A 17289-nucleotide genomic window follows, 5' to 3' on the forward strand; every position below is an offset into this window, starting at 1 on the left:
TATCCCAAAAATGAGTTTACTTTTTTGGAACAAAAGAGGAATTCCACTGTTAATTTAGTCAATAAAAAAAATAAGCAGAACAGATTATTTAGTAAATCAATTTCTTTCATCCTAATCTAGGTTTCGTATCTAAAATTATAAAATGTGTCAGAATCTGATTCCCTGATCTATGAAGGGAATATCAGGCCTTAAATGAAACCCCAAAGAAGAAAATCCATGTGAAATTAGAGACTTAATATCATTTTGGAAGAGAGTAACGACAGCATAACAACTGTTCCAGTCCCCTGTTTCCCAAAGCACACTGTTACTGTGTGTATCTTTTGTGGGTGAAATAGTGTTGGCCAGTTAGCTATTAGGATCCTCACCCTGCTTTGGCAGTTGGTTAAAGGAAAGACTTGGACAAGCTTCTTAACTCTGAATTTGGAAAGGCTAACTGGTAGGGTTTATTTGTAATCTGCTTATATCGCCTTTAAAAAGCTGTGATAGGTGAACAATAAAAATTATTAGAGTTTTTATTTGGAATAGTACTTTTCAGTTAATTGTAGAAAACACATATAGATGAAAATGCTAGAATTCAAGAGTCTCTTCATAATTTAAAAGTCACAACCCAGAGTAGCAGCAAGTAAGCATTCCACTGAGAAAATCAATATTCAAGTTGAGAATACTTACATCTAAAAATTTTCTCATTTTTTCTAATTGCTTTTCCAGTGCTTGGTTTTGCTGTCGTAAATCCATAAGCTCAGCATTTTTTTCTTGTTCCAGCTCTATAAACCTACTGACTTGTTCCTCAACATCTATTTCTAGAGCTTTCACTTGTTTTTGAAGGTCATCACGCACTTTTTCAGCTTGGCACTGTACTTCTAGTTTTTCCTTCATTAGTTTTTCTGTCTCCTGTAGTAATTCTGTTTACAAATATAAAAATATTCTAAGTTAAATCATAATTAATAATAGCGAAATCACCTATAACTATGCTCAAATTTTACCTTCATGAAATAAGAGATCTGAGTTTTATTTCAAGCTCATGTAAAAAAGGAAAATGTTCCTGTGAAAATATCAAAATATCATATTCCTATATAAGTAAGCAAGCTAGTATCAAAAACTTACACTGTATTAACAAAAAGAATCATCTTGTCACTAAAAACAATACTTTGTGAAAATGCCATAGCAAATGACCAAAAAAAAAAAATAAATCCACTTTCATTATAAGGAAAAGAACAAAGTCTAATTAAATTTAAGCACAGAAATAACTCACCTCAGGCAAAAATCAAACCAATAAAATCACTTTTATATGCATACACAATACACATGAAGATCAAATACTGTAAATTTTTAACCAAGGCAAGTAAGAGTCACAGAAAAAAAATAACTACAATCAGAATTTCCTGTTAGTCTTTCTCCTTATTAGATCCATATTCCTGAGTTAGTCTTGCATGCTCATACATATATGTATCAAGAAAAAACTGACAAGTATGAGAGGCAGTATGGTGTAGTGCTTAAGAGCAGAGACTGTGGATTCAAATCCTAGCTCTGCCGCGTATTTCCTATGTGAAACTTAATACGATGTCCTCCAATTTCCATATATGTAAACTGGGGATAGTAACAGTAGTGAGCTCTAACAGTTATTGTGGATCAAATGAGTTAATATACATAAAGAATAGTGCCTAGAGTATGGTAAGCACTATATAAGTGTTAGCTATTATTAATATTAATAATACAATTATTAAGTATAAATAGCAAAGTAAAACAATCCTCTAATGAAAAAATAAAGGAACACAGCCTGAGAGTCTTTACACTAACCAGTCTGCCAACACTGTACTCAGGACTAGGAATCTAGAGAAAATAGCTTTTCCTTTTAAAACAATACTGATTTAGACGTTAATATAAAAGTAAATGAACCAGAGTCTCCTTACTAAATTTCAGTGATCCTATTGTTACCATCATCTTATATTTCCTGGTTTAGAAAGAGCATTTTGAAAAGTTATAGGCTACAAGAGTTTAATGTATTTGTTTCTGTAAAAATTGAAATGGTCTTAAGCTCTGTGGAAAAACAGATATAAGATGATGATCACTATGAATCTGTTGTTAATTTCAAATATAAATATGTATTTTGTTGTAAGTAAAGTTTTTTGTTAAAGAGAAAAACCGTAAGTATGAAACACAGCAGCAAAATTAGAGGTACGTTAGTTGGAAAAGTAGAGGTATGTGATTGAAAATTCAAGGGTCACCCAATATTTGGAGTTGTAAGTTTACCACCCAAAGACTGGCCATGCAACTGTATAAACACACCTGCTCCAGGTGCTGCATCGACTGCAGCATCTACTAGTCCTATAAGAATAGAAAGAAAACACACACATACAGAACAAAGATATAATTTACATGTCTATTTCCTAAAATAGGATAATACGTACACAAAAGAATTAGAAGTAAAACTTGACACCATTGATAACATTTTGATGTCTCAGTATTTCTTGAATATTTTACATGTATGATATATATATGCTTTGCACATTAAAAAGTCCAACTCTAAACTCGTTTTAAACAAATTTGAGCATCAGAAACAACCGTACCATACTACAAAAATGTATGCTATATTTCTAAATTGGTAAAATTCAACCACTGAAACTACACATTTATAAAAGTGAGAGGATATGATCAAAAGGATTTAAAGTTCCACTGTTATAATGACTGGCATTTTTTACTGCCAAAAAAACTAAGATATCACACCTAATTTCTCATTTAAGAAAAGATTAAAGGTTATTTATAAATTGTATATTCTTTGAACTCCTACACAGATTAAACCAGATGTCAGCCTGCTTCTAACAATCACTGACCTTTTCAAATCTATTCTCTTGCAGGCCGAAATCCACCCCCCTACCTGCTTTGCTTGCTGGGAGTGCTGGATCAGTGCTCTTAGTTATTTATTCCAAGTATACATTTTTGCTGCCTTTCTGCTATTAAAAGTACTTAATCTTACATGGTTTAAAAAATATCCTGCCTCATTATATGTACCTTTCTTTTAAGGGAGAAGTTCAAGAATAAAGGATTATCTTTTCCAGTTAAAATGTGCCAAAGTAAAAAAGAAAAAAAACAAAACATCCCTGACTCTACATGGTTGGCTAATGAACATTTACCAGAGAGGTAGATTTTCTTGTAATTTTTCAATCCCCATATAAAATACACAAACAAAGGCAATGAAAGAGGAAAAGAGCCAACTTGAACTTTTAAGGAATGTTTCATATACAAAGTCCAAAAATACATACGCTGTTCAACTGGGCCTGCCTCTGCTTTCATAGCTTCTTTCTGTCTGGACAGTAATTCTCTTTCTTCTTGGATCTGCTGTTGCTCTGCTTCCAACTCTTGTAATCTACTACCTGCACATAACAATTCCTGCTCAAGACGATCTATTATATCAGTTTTTTCCTGAATTTGCCTTTCAAAAAGAGTTTTTTCATCTGCATAGCCATCAATGACACCTATAAGATAAAATTAACAGGGAATGGGATTATAACTTATTTCAAATCTTACCATTTGGTGTTATATAAATAATAAAAGGTGTACTGTTAGCAAAACTTCATTCCAACATTTTAAATGTTTTGAATGAATCTGCTGCTGCTGATAGTAGGTACGTTCAAAGCAATCTTTTTCTTGTTAACCTTTGTGCCTAAATCTGAAGTTCCTTTGAACTTTCCATTATTTTGCTATACTAATGTATTGCATCATGTAGGTGTAACTCACTTTATTACACAGATATAAATAGGTTTCTGGAAAGCTTAATATAAATCAGATGCTTCTGAACCAAATCACATTTTAAATATACTAGAGAAAGCTGATATTTTAAGTGATTCTAGAAGGCCAACACCCACAACAGTATGGCAGAATATAAACAGCATGAGGCTTTCGAGGCATAAAGCACGGCATCACCATTTAATGGTGGCCTTGAACAACTTATTAACATCTCTTAGCGTCAGTCTTTTCATCACTAAATTACAAGACTTGCTTTAGGATGGTAGGATTATGGTAACAAATCACTATCATTTATTTCTTTTTCTTTTTTAAGATTTCATTTATTTATTTGACAGAGAGACACAGTGAAAGAGGAAACACAAGCAGGGGGAGTGGGAGAGGGAGAAGCAGGCTTCCCACGGAGCAGGGAGCCCGATGCGGGGCTCGATCCCAGAACCCTGGGATCATGACCTGAGCTGAAGGCAGACGCTTAACGACTGAGCCACCCAGGTACCCACTATCATTTATTTCTATATTTTCCAAAACTTTCAATGCGCTCTGTAATTCTATTAAATTTCTTTCTTTCTTTCCTTTTTTTTTTTTTTTTTTTTTACAGATTTTACTTACTTGACAGAGAGAGAGAGAGCACAAGTAGGTAGAGCGGCAGAGGGAGAGGGAGAGGGAGAAACAGACTCCCCGCTAAGCAGAGAGGCCATGGGGCTGGATCCCAGAACCCTGGGATCATGACCTGAGCTGAAGGCAGATGCTTAATTAACCGACTGAGCCACCCAGGCGCTCCCTATTAAATTCTTTCTAATAATTAAAAATATATACAGTTCTTAAAATTGCCTGGAGAAATTCTGAAGACCCACTACAACTACGTTTCAGTGGTCACTCTAAATTAGAGTAGATTGGTAATGTCCACATCTGGCTTGCATCAAAAATCTCTATTTTTAAACTTGAAATTTTTCCACCCTCAGCTGCCAATGGCAAGTTGCTTACCCTCAGCCTTACTGAGCTCCACAGCCAGCTGTTCTCTGGCCCTGGACTCCTCATGAAGGCGCTCTCGCAGCTCTTCTTGGCACTTAAGGGACTCGGTTACTTCTTGTTTCTGTCGAAATGACTCCCGCATCAACTCTGTCTGTGTAACTTTTGCATGTTCAAGCTAAACAAGGAGGGAAAGCATACATGAAATAAGACAACTGAGGTGTGGGAAGGCCAATGTCATTCCCCACTAAAGCTTAAAAAAAAAAAAGATTTTTAAATAAAAATAAAGGCATACTGTTGAACTGTGGCCAGTTAATATTTCTAGTGCATGCTAACATTAGTAGGTGGAAAAAGTCACTATACAAGTAGATTAGCTACATACAACTTTACATAAGAGATGTATTCTAATTTTATTAAACAAAAAAAAATGCTTCTTTTGGAAATAAACCACTTCCAACAGTAGCTCTGTATTCTGTCACATAGAGGTATAAAGTTAATGACACATAGGCTCTTTTTGTATTTTCTGAAGAATTTTCTGTAATTGTAGTCTATGAAAAACTTAGTATCTTTTATATTTAACATTTATTATTGATTGTGGACCCCTGCTATACACTATGGGGAACTAATATATGCTTAATGTAATGGCATCAATTAACAAAATCATAGTGGCACAACAAAATGAAATTATTATAGGGCGCCTGGGTGGCTCAGTTGGTTAAGCGACTGCCTTCGGCTCAGGTCATGATCCTGGAGTCCCGGGATCGAGTCCCGCATCGGGCTCCCTGCTCGGCAGGGAGTCTGCTTCTCCCTCTGACCCTCCTCCCTCTCATGCTCTCTGTCTCTCATTCTCTCTCTCTCAAATAAATAAATAAATAAATCTTTAAAAAAAAAAAAAATGAAATTATTATAACCCATTTTTAACTAAAAGCTTTATATTTCTGTCCATCTATGAAACATCTACAGGACTCTCTATGAATATTCAATTTATTTTCAAAACCTTAGAATACAGAGGCATTACCCATAATTACTCATAAATACAGCCTCCTTAATATGCTGTTATCAGCATGACTATATTCTTACACAATTTTTAAAGATGACGGTCAAGGACAGACTCAGGCCAAAGCTCTAAGAAAACAGTGATCACTGTTACCAGCTCCAAGAAATTACAGAAAAGCACTGTTTCTGCTTTAGTTTTCTGAGCTTCTGACGGCCAGCATCTCCTTATCTGTTTTTATTTTTATTTTAAAAGAGAGCACGTGAGCAAGCATGGGGGTGTGGGGAGACAGAGGGAAAGGGAGAGAAAATCTTAACCAGGCTCTACACCCAGCGCATAGCCTGACGTGGGGCCCCTGAGATCATGACCTGAGCCGAAATCGAGTCGAATGCTTAACCAACTGAGCCACCCAGGCGCCCCTGTTTTTTATAGTAAAAAAACATAACCATAAAGAACTAATTTATATATAGCTACTCTTCTGAATTTACAGTCACAGCCTATATTTTTAAAACATATCAATTGCTTCCACATATGTAGGTATGTCACTTTTTTCTGTATATTATAAAATGGTTGGTAAATACATGAAATCTCTAAGAGTTCAAAGCTCTCACTAAAAAGAACAGGAGTTGTTTTCTTTTTCTTTTTCAAATTTACTGTACAAACACAACAAGGCATTTAGCATTTACAACAAAATAAATACTTGATTTAGTTAAGAAAATTAAGTTTTTGCTTCTAATGTACTACTTCTTGACAAGATCTAAAGCAACCTTAAAGTGCATTTAAATATATACCATAAAACCACAAGAAATAACTTCAGTTTTACAAAACAAAACTAAAAAGTTAGAAGAATCAAATTAGTAAAGCTAGCAAACAAATTTCATTTATTATAGCAAATGGCGCTCATACTTTACTGGAATAAGAGATTCCCTTCAAATGTTCATCTAAATACTCCATACTTTAAAAAGCCTCTTCTAACCTGCTTTGATTTATTCCTAATACGTATAATACCTAACAATATGAAATATATAAAAATTTCATATTCAGTATTTCTAAATAAGTTAAGAAAATTATTACATTAAAAGTAAGTATAAAACATCAATAAATATTCTGTCACTTTAATATAAAAGTTTCAGAGGAGGTAACAAAACTATTCTGAAAACCATCTGGCCTGTTAAATATTAGCTAGTGTATTACAATTAAAGCCATGAAAGTCATAAAAAGCGCTGAATAACTTGTAGTTATACTGAATAACTTGTAGTGAATCATTCAAAACATACTTACATGTTAAATAAACCTGAAATACTAACTATGCTAAATACTCTTAATTTTTGTAAAATACATTTCACATAAAAAGTAGAAAACAGTATTTCCTCACTGGATTAGTAAGCATATTAAAAAGCAGTTCCTTATGAGTTAACAAGAAAATTAAAATTAGAATCCATATTTTCTTTTTCCCTGTCTGGAACTATAGCCAATATACCATATGATTGTAAACATTTTCTAATTGGCTCAATGGACTTAGCTGTTTTAAGTACCACAATGCTCATTCCCTCAAATATAATCATTCCATTTTTACTCAGGATTGGAATCATAAACATATAAAAGCAAGATTCTTAAGGACAAGCAGGATCTTTTTAAACAGCTTGCCTGGCATGGAAAACTGTAATACTATCTCACTCTGCCTTCTGGAATCAAAAACATAGCCAAGTTGGGGCTCTTAGACCAAATTTAGCTCTTCAATATATCAGGATAAATAAGTAGTAACACATGAAACAATAACAAAACAAGATTCTATTCCATTTACCCTTACTAAGGACATCTAAAGTTCATTTCTCATTTATACAGGTTTTTTAACTAAATGTATAAAAAAGTGAAAGTATAAACTAAAAGTATAAGAAACCAAATTTTTTATACTTACTGAATAAGGAGGGGTAGGCAGTGAAATTTTAGAAATAAGCTTTAATATGTGCCCATTTCTTTTATGAATAAAATGAAAAATAGAAGTATTAATAATAACAGAGTTATTTTCATCCAAATGTTCACATAGAGGAAAAGGATGTGGTAAAGGCACACGAGATTCAACCTCATAAATGTCTTCATCTTGTTCTTCCAACCATGAGCCGCTGAGTTTGACAGTTGCCAAATAGGTATGGTAAGAATCCATGCTAGTAGATTCAGCTGCCAACTTCCCTCACTTGCTTTAACAGTTTTCCACTACATTAAAAGTTCTTTTTAGTTTATCAAGATAGACCATAGCAGTATGAAAATTTCTTTTTAGTACTATCAAATAAGCATCAATTCATACAAATGAGCAACAAAAGAAAAAACACACAGATCTATAAAAAAACTACATTTCTACCAGTCTTCATCAGAAACAAAACAAAAATCAAAGACAATAAAAATAAAAGCAGAAAAACACCTTTTTAACTAGAATAATTAATTCTTTAAAGAATGGAAGAATGAAAATATAAATATCTAAGTAGCCGAGCCATAAAACTGCTTTCGGTATCAAATTTATCTGTGGAAATAAGTAAGCCTTCCAAACAGAACCTGGCAGGGAAGGTCAAGTTTGAAATCTCCATAGTAGCAGTCTTGAGAAATGTAGTTGCAACATTATTTCCCTTGTTCTTGCTGCTTCACTCAATTCAAAAGTAAAAGCTCTTCTGAACTGAGCTATTCAAATAGCCTTTCACCCTGAGCCAAACGATTCTAGTCACTGTCCCCGGAGGAAAAGGTCAGAACAGAGGGTGTGGTTTCATGTCTTTACCTATAGGTACTGACAGGTGGAATGTGAATTAATACGCCCACAAAAAAGCCTGCCTAACAGGATCCAAGTTCCACGTCAGAGCTTTGAAAAGGGTATTTAGACAAGTTTATAATGTTTCTAAGATAAGCTAGTATTTTTCCATCCTACTAAAAAATTGTTTTAATTTGAAAATGTGAAATCAAGTAGGTTTGAGTCCACATTACCAAATAGTTCTTAAAGTGTATCAAATAATCATAATTATTTCTGGAAGACTTAGTATTTCCTTTTGGTATTTCCTTAAATAATACTCATTCTTTTGAACAGTCACTAGAAGTAAATACAGATAGTTCAGTTATAACCTATTTCCCACAATGAATTGTTTTCAGAGTGAATGTTAAGGGGAAAAAAAAACGCTCTTTAAAAAGCTGCATTATATATAATATGTTTGGTAATTATATATCATTACTTAAGGTATCTTAGGAACTCTGACTAAAACTAAAAAGCGCAAGTTGCATATAATAATCTTCTGGTAGCTCCAGAAATGTCAGCAACAGTGAATAAACTAGACACTCAGAATTTTAAAAGATGAACAACTTACTTTTTAACAGCAAAAGATCCTCAAATAAATGAAAGAGCTTTCATTGTGGTGCCTTTTTTTGGTCCAGTAACTAAATATCCTAAACCCATAAAACTAAAACCTTTTATCTACTATGGAAAAACCCATACTAAGGCAAGCAGGTGATATCAACAAAAATCTGTTTTATAGCCACTTTCACTACACAAAATTGTTTAAAGGAGTCAACACTCAAAGCCTTCATAATAGGCTAATAATTAGGGAAGAGAAAATGCAATTTTCTACATAAAGCCCAGAATCTACAGGTAGACGCTTGGGGTGGGGCTGGGGTGGGGGGGGGACAGCTGCCTATTATAATTCTAGATTAGGCAATGACAAATTTCTGTTTATTATGTTTTTTTTTTTTGTGAGCCCACCAGTTAGTCTGTTAATAAGTCTGAATATCTGTACAAAATGGAGGCCTAACCCTACACTGGTTCAGCTAAATATGATTTTTCTGGATCTTTAGCAGATACAAAATCATCCATATCCTAGCTGCTCAGCTTTATGAACTGACAGGATCCATGCTAACCATATCATATAGTTCTCAAAATACTCTTTCCTGGCTCCCTGTGGGAGTTACAGTTTATTTTGATAATCTAGTATCCAATTTCTCTTATTTGAAGCAAAAACAAAATTCTGAGAGTAAGAAGTATCTCTTTATAAAGAGAAACATTCAGGTCAAGGTAAGAATTAACTACAAAGAAAAGAAAAACCTAGGGAGGAGAAAAAGACTCAAAAAAGTAGTAGATTAAGATGATTTAGAATGAGGCAAACAGTCCTTATAAAGGACAACAGTATATTAACTGATGGCATATTATATTAATTCATGTTAAAAAAGGTGACCCTAAGTTAAAATAATCCAAATTATATTTTTTCCCCATTTTTGAAAGCATGTAAAACTTGTTTCCATCCATGTAAAACCAAAATCTATAGGAGTAGAGTATATCCACTTACAACTAGGAACGTAAGTCAAGGTTAAGAAACTAACCACAAAGAAAAGAGAGCAAAATTAGGGAGAGTAAAAAGGACTCAAAATAGCAGTAAAGATGATTTAAGATAGGGGCAAAGACCTCCCCTAGTAAGAGTATAGTAACTGATGGTATATTAATTGATGTTCAGACAGATTACATTAGAATAATTCAAATTGTATTCTATTTTTTTTTTAATTTTAGAAAGCAGATAAAACTTTTTACAATCAAAAGCAGTTAAAGCAAAATGACTTCAATTTTTAGGAGGATACCCTTTTAATTATCCAGACTAGCTCATTATTCCCAGGTTCCAGATAATAAAGATTTTAGTGCATATTTGAAGGCTATTAATTGGGGTATAAAGCTATGTTTCCCAAACTAAATAGGTTTACTTTAATCATACAATGTCAAGATATTTAATCTTTTCCGCCCATAAACATTTCTCTCAAACTGACAAGTCCTGACCAATGCTTACTATATATAATAAGCACACTGGAGGAAATACCTAATGGCAAAATACATTTCAACACTTGGATTACAGTTATGCTTAAAACTTAACAATGATAAAATCTTAAACTACTGTTTCATCCTAAGGAAAAGTCTCCCTTTATGAGAAAATATAGAACATGCAGCTTAGGTTCCATTATTCTCAAAAATGATAATAAACTCATAAGAGTTGTCTATAATAATCATCATTCTGTGGGAGTAAGTTCCTCATTAATTTTTTCCAAGGCCTAAAGGTATCTCTTGATAGTACCTGTGAATTCTGGAAAACTAGTTGCTGAAAGACTACTCTCACGGAACAGAATGAATTCTTTTTCTACCTGATTCAAGAATCAAGAATCTGAAACCATACTCTCAAAGATAGCTTTTCTGCAGAATCACAAAGAGACTACTGAATACAGGCTATGTTAAAGAGATTACCTTTCTAAGGGCTTGCAGGTAGTCTCTAAGCTCTTTTCCTCATATCATAATGAAAGCTCTCTCAACCAACAGGAAACTGCAGTAGGCTGAATATAAGCCTGATTTTTATGGTAGCCTGTCTGGGCAAATGATAAATACAATTCATCATAATAAGTGTATCATTACATGGATGTGGACATACTCTAGGGCAAATCACTTGTCAAATCAAATACATAAAGTAAAATGCTTCTTTAATAGATATTATGAAATCAGTCTATAAGATAGATACCCTGATACTTAGTAAAGAAAATGCCCATTAGTTCTTTTATTGAAGCATGATGTATCTATAGAACCTAAAGCAAACCAAACCTTAAAACTAAGTACAAGGCTTAATCATACATCTTCTACTAAAATCATACAACATATAAATCGACGTCATTAAAGAAAGAACCTTGAATATTTGACAATATTTACTTAGACTATGGAGACTTCAATGAAACTCCTCCATCTCAAACATAAACCCACAATAACCTGCAATAATCTCTTTCTCCAATCTTAAATGAGGGAAGGTCTTTCTGATCCAAATGGCACACCTTCCACCTGTGTTCTGGATTCCATCTTAACCTACTCCAAGGACCTGGCCTCCAGAAAACTCATCCATTCTGACCTACAATATTCAACTTCTCCACTGCTACTCAATGTACACTAGTCCAACCTTTAAAAAAACACCCTCCCCTTCTCAAGCTAGCGTTGTTTTCTTCATGGCTAGTAGGCATAAAATTTGCTGTCTCTATTTCTCCAACTCTCTGAATTTTGAATTTTCCTTTCCAATTTTATGACACTATTCTCATCAAGGTCACTCACATTGAAATAGTCAATGGACACTAAATCCTCAGCAGCTATGATTTTCCATAGTAACTGACAACTTTTGGAAAAATCACTCCTTATCTGGCTTTTATGACACTATTCTCTTGATTTTCCTCCTCTCATTCTCCACGTCTTCTGTAGACATACCTACGCTTATTCTCTTTTAAATGTCAGCATTCTACCAGCACAAAAAACAGCTCTGTACACACTCTAAAGACGATGGTTTCAAATGTCTTAAAGGGATAACAATTTCCAATCTAGTTCTACCAAAACTCTAGACTCTAGTGAATATCTTTACTTGACACTGCCTCTATGCATTCTGAATTCAGATTATATAAAACTGAACTCATCACTCACTTCTTTTGCATCCCGTATCTCAGTAAATGAAATACACCAGCAACTCAGTCAATCGAGGATTTACGCTTGGTTTCCTTCCCTCTTCCTCATCCCCTATATCTGATCAGTCATACCAATTTCTATCAAATTCAGCTTCCTAAAAGGTTTAAAGGCACTTCCCCCCTGCCTTAACTTGATCTCTATCACTTTTTACCAGGAATATTCTAAGTGTCTCTTGTTTCCCTGCATTCAGTATCTCTCCTCACCATCTTCCTGCCCATCCATCTATCATACTACTGCCTGAGGAATGTAAAACACAAATTTGATATTATTTTCTCATCAAAAATATTGCAAAGACTCTCCACACTTTATAGCATAATACAGTTAAAACTCCTTAACTTAGCCTACATGGGACTTTGACATGTGACCACTGGCTATTCCTCTACTCTCACCTTCTATCAGTTTCCCACCTTCCATCCTGTATGTTTATAACACAAAACTATCCACTGTCCTCATACACATCATGCTGGTTTACACTAATATGCTATGCCTTTTGCCACGAATTTTCTTCTTGACCTACCTACCTAATCTCTACTCGTCTTTTAAATCTTTACTTCCTTTCCTCTCATTTTCTCTTGAATTACAATTTCATCTCCATTACTCCATCAAACTGCTCTTGTAAGGTTACCAGTGACACCCCAGATTTCAAAATCTATTCCTTAGTCTGTGGATAACATGAGCAGTCAGCAGTAATTGACAAAGTGATTCACTCATTTTCAAAGGACAGTAAAAGTAGCTTAATTAAGAGCACAGACTTTGAAGCCACAGTACCTGGGTTTGAATTCTAATTCTACCACCTAACTTGTATATCTGGGCAAGTAACTTCTCTAACTGGTTTCTGTGCTTCTGCCCTAGACTCCTCCACACCCTCAGTTTATTTTTTATTTATTTTTTAAAGATTTTATTTATTTATTTGACAGAGTGAGTGAGAAAGAGAGAGACAGAGCGAGCACGAGCAGGGGAAGAGGCGGAGGGAGCGAGAAGCAGACTCCCCGCTGAGCAGGGAGCCCTACATGGGACTTGATCCTGGGACTCTGGGATCATGACGTGAGCCAAAGGCAGATGCTTAACCGAATGAGCCACCCAGGCGCCCCGCTGCCCCTCCCCCCATTTATTTTGACAAGGTGGTCAAAACGATCCTTTTGAAAAATATAAGTTAGGTCAGTTACTCAAAAATCTCTAATGATCCTAAGCTTGAAACAATCTGTATGTCCTCTAAATAAATAAACTGTGCTACATCCATATGATAAAATACTCCTCAGCTATAAAAAGGAACAAACTTTTAATACATGCAACAAAATTGATAAATCTTACATGTACTTTAGGACAATGAAGCCAGACCCCGAAGAATACATAATGTGTCATTTCATTTACAACAGTCTGGTAAAGGCAGAATTATAAGGATGGGGGATGGAAAGCAACCAGTGGTTGCCAAAGGCAGGAGGGCTGACTACAAAAGACAGCAGCAGGGTATCTTGGGGGATGGAACAATCCTGTGTCATGTTTGTGGTGGTATACATACACCACCCATCTGTCACAACCAAAAGAACTACCCATACAAAGAGTGAAATTTATCATCTGCGAGTTTTTAGAAAAGGGGGAAACTCAAGATGGAATAAAAACTGTAACAAATGATTGTAACTATATTAAAAGTGGAAAACAAAACCACATTGAAGAGGGTGAGGGAGAAGAGTTAACCTAACATACTTTGAAAAACAGTATTTTTGACCGTATAAGGCTAAAGACAGAAAGTACTGTACATAAATACTGTACTCTAATAAATTTGTTCTTCACAGGGATATAGGCTAGCAACTGTGAAGTTATTTTATGCGTTTTTAGGGCTAAACAAATAAGTAAAAATATGCAGATAATGAGAGCCTGGTTTCTCACTGATGGAGAACAAAGTTACAAAGGAAAGGGGGGAAGGGTAGAATGAATGTTGTGGTACTGGATCAGAATTAGATGTAACGTATGAACTCATGTTTTTACTATATATACATAGAGATACACAAATAAATGTATGTATTTATAGATACCCCGTATATTTTTAAATTGTCTACTAAGAGGACCTACAAGTCACGACACTTCAGTAACAAAGAGCTCATACAGCATCCAGATCTTGGTTTCTAAATATCATTATCTAATAAGAGGACCCTAATTTCCTTGGAGCAGTGGTAGGTTTTAGAGCTGGAGCAGGAATAACATAAGATGGGTCTGGAGCCTCTGATAGTGCAAATGCTCAAAAAAGTAAGCACTTCAAAAAGGCACAAGAGCCAACCTGAAAGAGTTCACAATGCCAAAGCTGAAACAAAACCAATTACTGTAGTATTGGAATATAATCCGTTGAAAAAAATAAATAGCTATGAGTCTGTATAGATCCTGATTACAAATGAGAGTGAAGAAATAGTTCTTTCAGAGTAATTATAATAGATGAAGGAATGAGGAAAATAGAAAATCACCATCAGAATACCATGGTAATAATTGTACAGGCAAGATCTACCAATGAATGATAAAACTAGTGGGTGAAAGTTTAAGGAGAAACAAGATATTTGCATAATCTCAAAGTACCTCCTTCAAGAAATTTATTAATTATAATGGGAAAAATAGTAATAGTACAGTGGAGAAATCCAGCAGATACCACAAGAAATCAAGATTAACATTACCAGTAATAAGACATATGGACATCATGTGCCCTCTGATATGATACACTGAGAAGGGCACATCACTTTTGTGGTATTCTTGTCAAAAACGCATAAGCTTCATGTAATCATGAAAAAATATCAGACAAATCCAAATGGTGGGGCACTCTATAAAATAACTAGCCACTCCTTTTCAAGTATCAAGGTCATAAAAGACAAAGACTCAGGTACTAAATGAAGAGGAGAAGAGAGCTGACAAAAACATGACAACTAAAGGCAACATGGGACCCTAGAACAGGAAAAGGACCTTAGTGGGAAAAAATGGTAAAATCCAAAGGGTCTGTACTTCAGTTTATAGTATTGTATCAGTTTTACTTTCCAAGTTTTGATAATTATAATACGATTATGCAAGCTGTTAACATTAGGGGAAGTTGAGTGAAACTCTGGACTATTTTGCAACTTTTCTCTAAGTCTAAAATTATTTCAAAATAAAAAGTTAAAAAGTTGTACACAATGGCTCCATTTCTCACTAGGAATTAAATCCCAAGTTCCATGTGATCTGGTTTCCAGGTAGCACTTTGACCTCATCTCCCACTTTCCTCACTCTCCTTGCTCCAGCCACACTGGCCTCTTTCTCAGCCACACAAAGAACAAGCACACGACCACCTCAGGGCCTTCACACTTGTTAGTCCTTTGTCTAAAACATTCTTCCCCTACTTACTTATATGACTGTCTCTCCTAATCCTCCTCAAGAAATATGCTTGAATATTACTTCACCAGAGGGGTCTTCCTTGATTTTCCTATATAACATGTCCCCTTCCCCCATTATGCTCTATCTCCATTTCATTTTTCTTCCCAGCAGATAATCACCACCTGACATACTGTATGTTTACATATTGTTGGTCTCTACAAGAGCAAGGATTTTGTGTATTTTGTTCAATGCTGTACTTCTGACATGTAAAATAGCAATTATTATATAGTAGGTGCTCAATAAATATGATGAATGAATGATTCATCTCAAGCATCAAGTCTTCCAATAAGCTTTACTTGGGCCCACCTGACTCCAAAGTATGAGATGCTACTCTCTTTCCTAGTCTCAGGGTATGCTGTGCAGAGCTACTTAGCTGAACTTCTCTGTCACTGCAAGCACAAATAGACTATAGCAGTGTCTCTCAGTTCTGTTCTAGAATTTTTTTATAACAAGTGAAAAAAAAATCAAGGTAAAAGAGAACTATACCATTATGAAGAACCAAATAATGACACATTAAAATAAAAATGGAATATAAGTTATTTCACAAAGGTGATTACACATTGTTTTGTATCAATCTAATGAACTGTTAAAAATATTTATCATGTTCAAGATAATTTTAGTTATTAATGAGAATATTCTGAAGCAGTCAATGGCTTTAAACATCTATCCATGGAAGAGTAGTAGGTGAACTAAATTTGGATTAAAAGAAAGTTTTACAAAGTTCCTATTCTCGTTATTTTAAAAATACAATTCACCTAAGATATACCTGATTTTTATACCAAAAGGGAACAACCACTTTAACCTTTTATCTAAGATATTGGTAGAACACTTCAAAATTCAGCTAGAATAATGTGAACATGTACTAATAATCTCTAGATGAGTGGTTCTCAAACTTCAGTGTGTACCAGAATCACCTAAAGAACCCGTTTAAACCCAGGTTGCTGGGCTCCATCATTCAGTAGGTCTGGGGTGGGGAGTGAGAATTTAAATTTACAAGTCCTCAGTGATGCTGATGCTGCTGGTTTAGAGACTGCAGTATGAAAACTGTTTAGTGCTCTAGGCAAAGTTTTTGTGACCTGTTCTTTGATACTTAAAATACAGTAAAAGCTAAATAACATATTGCTATATTAGTATTTAACAAATTGAGAATAATTTGGAAAATGCCATGGTCAGGCTCCTGTTGTACCTCAAAACCTGGTCACACAAGCAGATGGGATGAGGTGTGATCTTGGCCTGGGGAAAATGAGTGTTTCAGGTGGATTCCACACACTTGTCTGTTGGCAATATTAATGGATTTGGGGGGAAGTTTCTCTATAGTAGCCTACAGGAATAAGTCAAACCATGGATCACTTCTGATTTATCTACCATTTTCCATGGTGCTTGTCAGAAGACAAATATTATACAGTTGACCCTTGAACAATGCAGGGGTTGGGGTGCTGACCCCATGCACAGTCAAAAATCCACAGAACTGGGCGCCTGGGTGGCTCAGTAGTTAAGCGTCTGCCTTCGGCTCAGGTCATGGTCCCAGGGTCCTGGGATCGAGTCCCACATCGGGCTCCCTGCTCGGCAGGAAGCCTGCTTCTCCCTCTCCCACTCCCCCTGCTTGTGTTCCTGCTCTTGCTATCTCTCTCTCTGTCAAATAAATAAATAAAATCTTTAAAAAAAAAAAAGCCACAGAACTTTTTTTTTTTTTTTTTTT

The 17289-nt window shown here is 34.9% G+C and overlaps 1 protein-coding gene across 8 annotated transcripts in view; it reads right to left on the bottom strand.

Moving 5' to 3' along the window:
• Window positions 1-17289, bottom strand: part of AKAP9 (A-kinase anchoring protein 9) — a 196304-nt gene that overhangs the window by 42695 nt on the left and 136320 nt on the right. For 7 of the 8 annotated variants that reach the window (XM_032402194.1, XM_032402189.1, XM_032402190.1 and 4 more), the window contains 4 exons: window positions 4726-4888; window positions 3261-3473; window positions 2287-2325; window positions 670-902 (listed from right to left, as the gene is read on the bottom strand). In XM_032402194.1, the coding sequence (XP_032258085.1) occupies window positions 670-902; window positions 2287-2325; window positions 3261-3473; window positions 4726-4888 (648 nt within the window). The remainder of the gene's footprint in view (window positions 1-669; window positions 903-2286; window positions 2326-3260; window positions 3474-4725; window positions 4889-17289) is intronic. The other variant, XM_032402192.1, reaches the window with a different exon arrangement.

The sequence above is a fragment of the Phoca vitulina genome, unplaced genomic scaffold (genome assembly GCF_004348235.1).
Source record: "Phoca vitulina isolate PV1807 unplaced genomic scaffold, GSC_HSeal_1.0 scaffold4, whole genome shotgun sequence".
Lineage (NCBI taxonomy): Eukaryota > Metazoa > Chordata > Mammalia > Carnivora > Phocidae > Phoca > Phoca vitulina.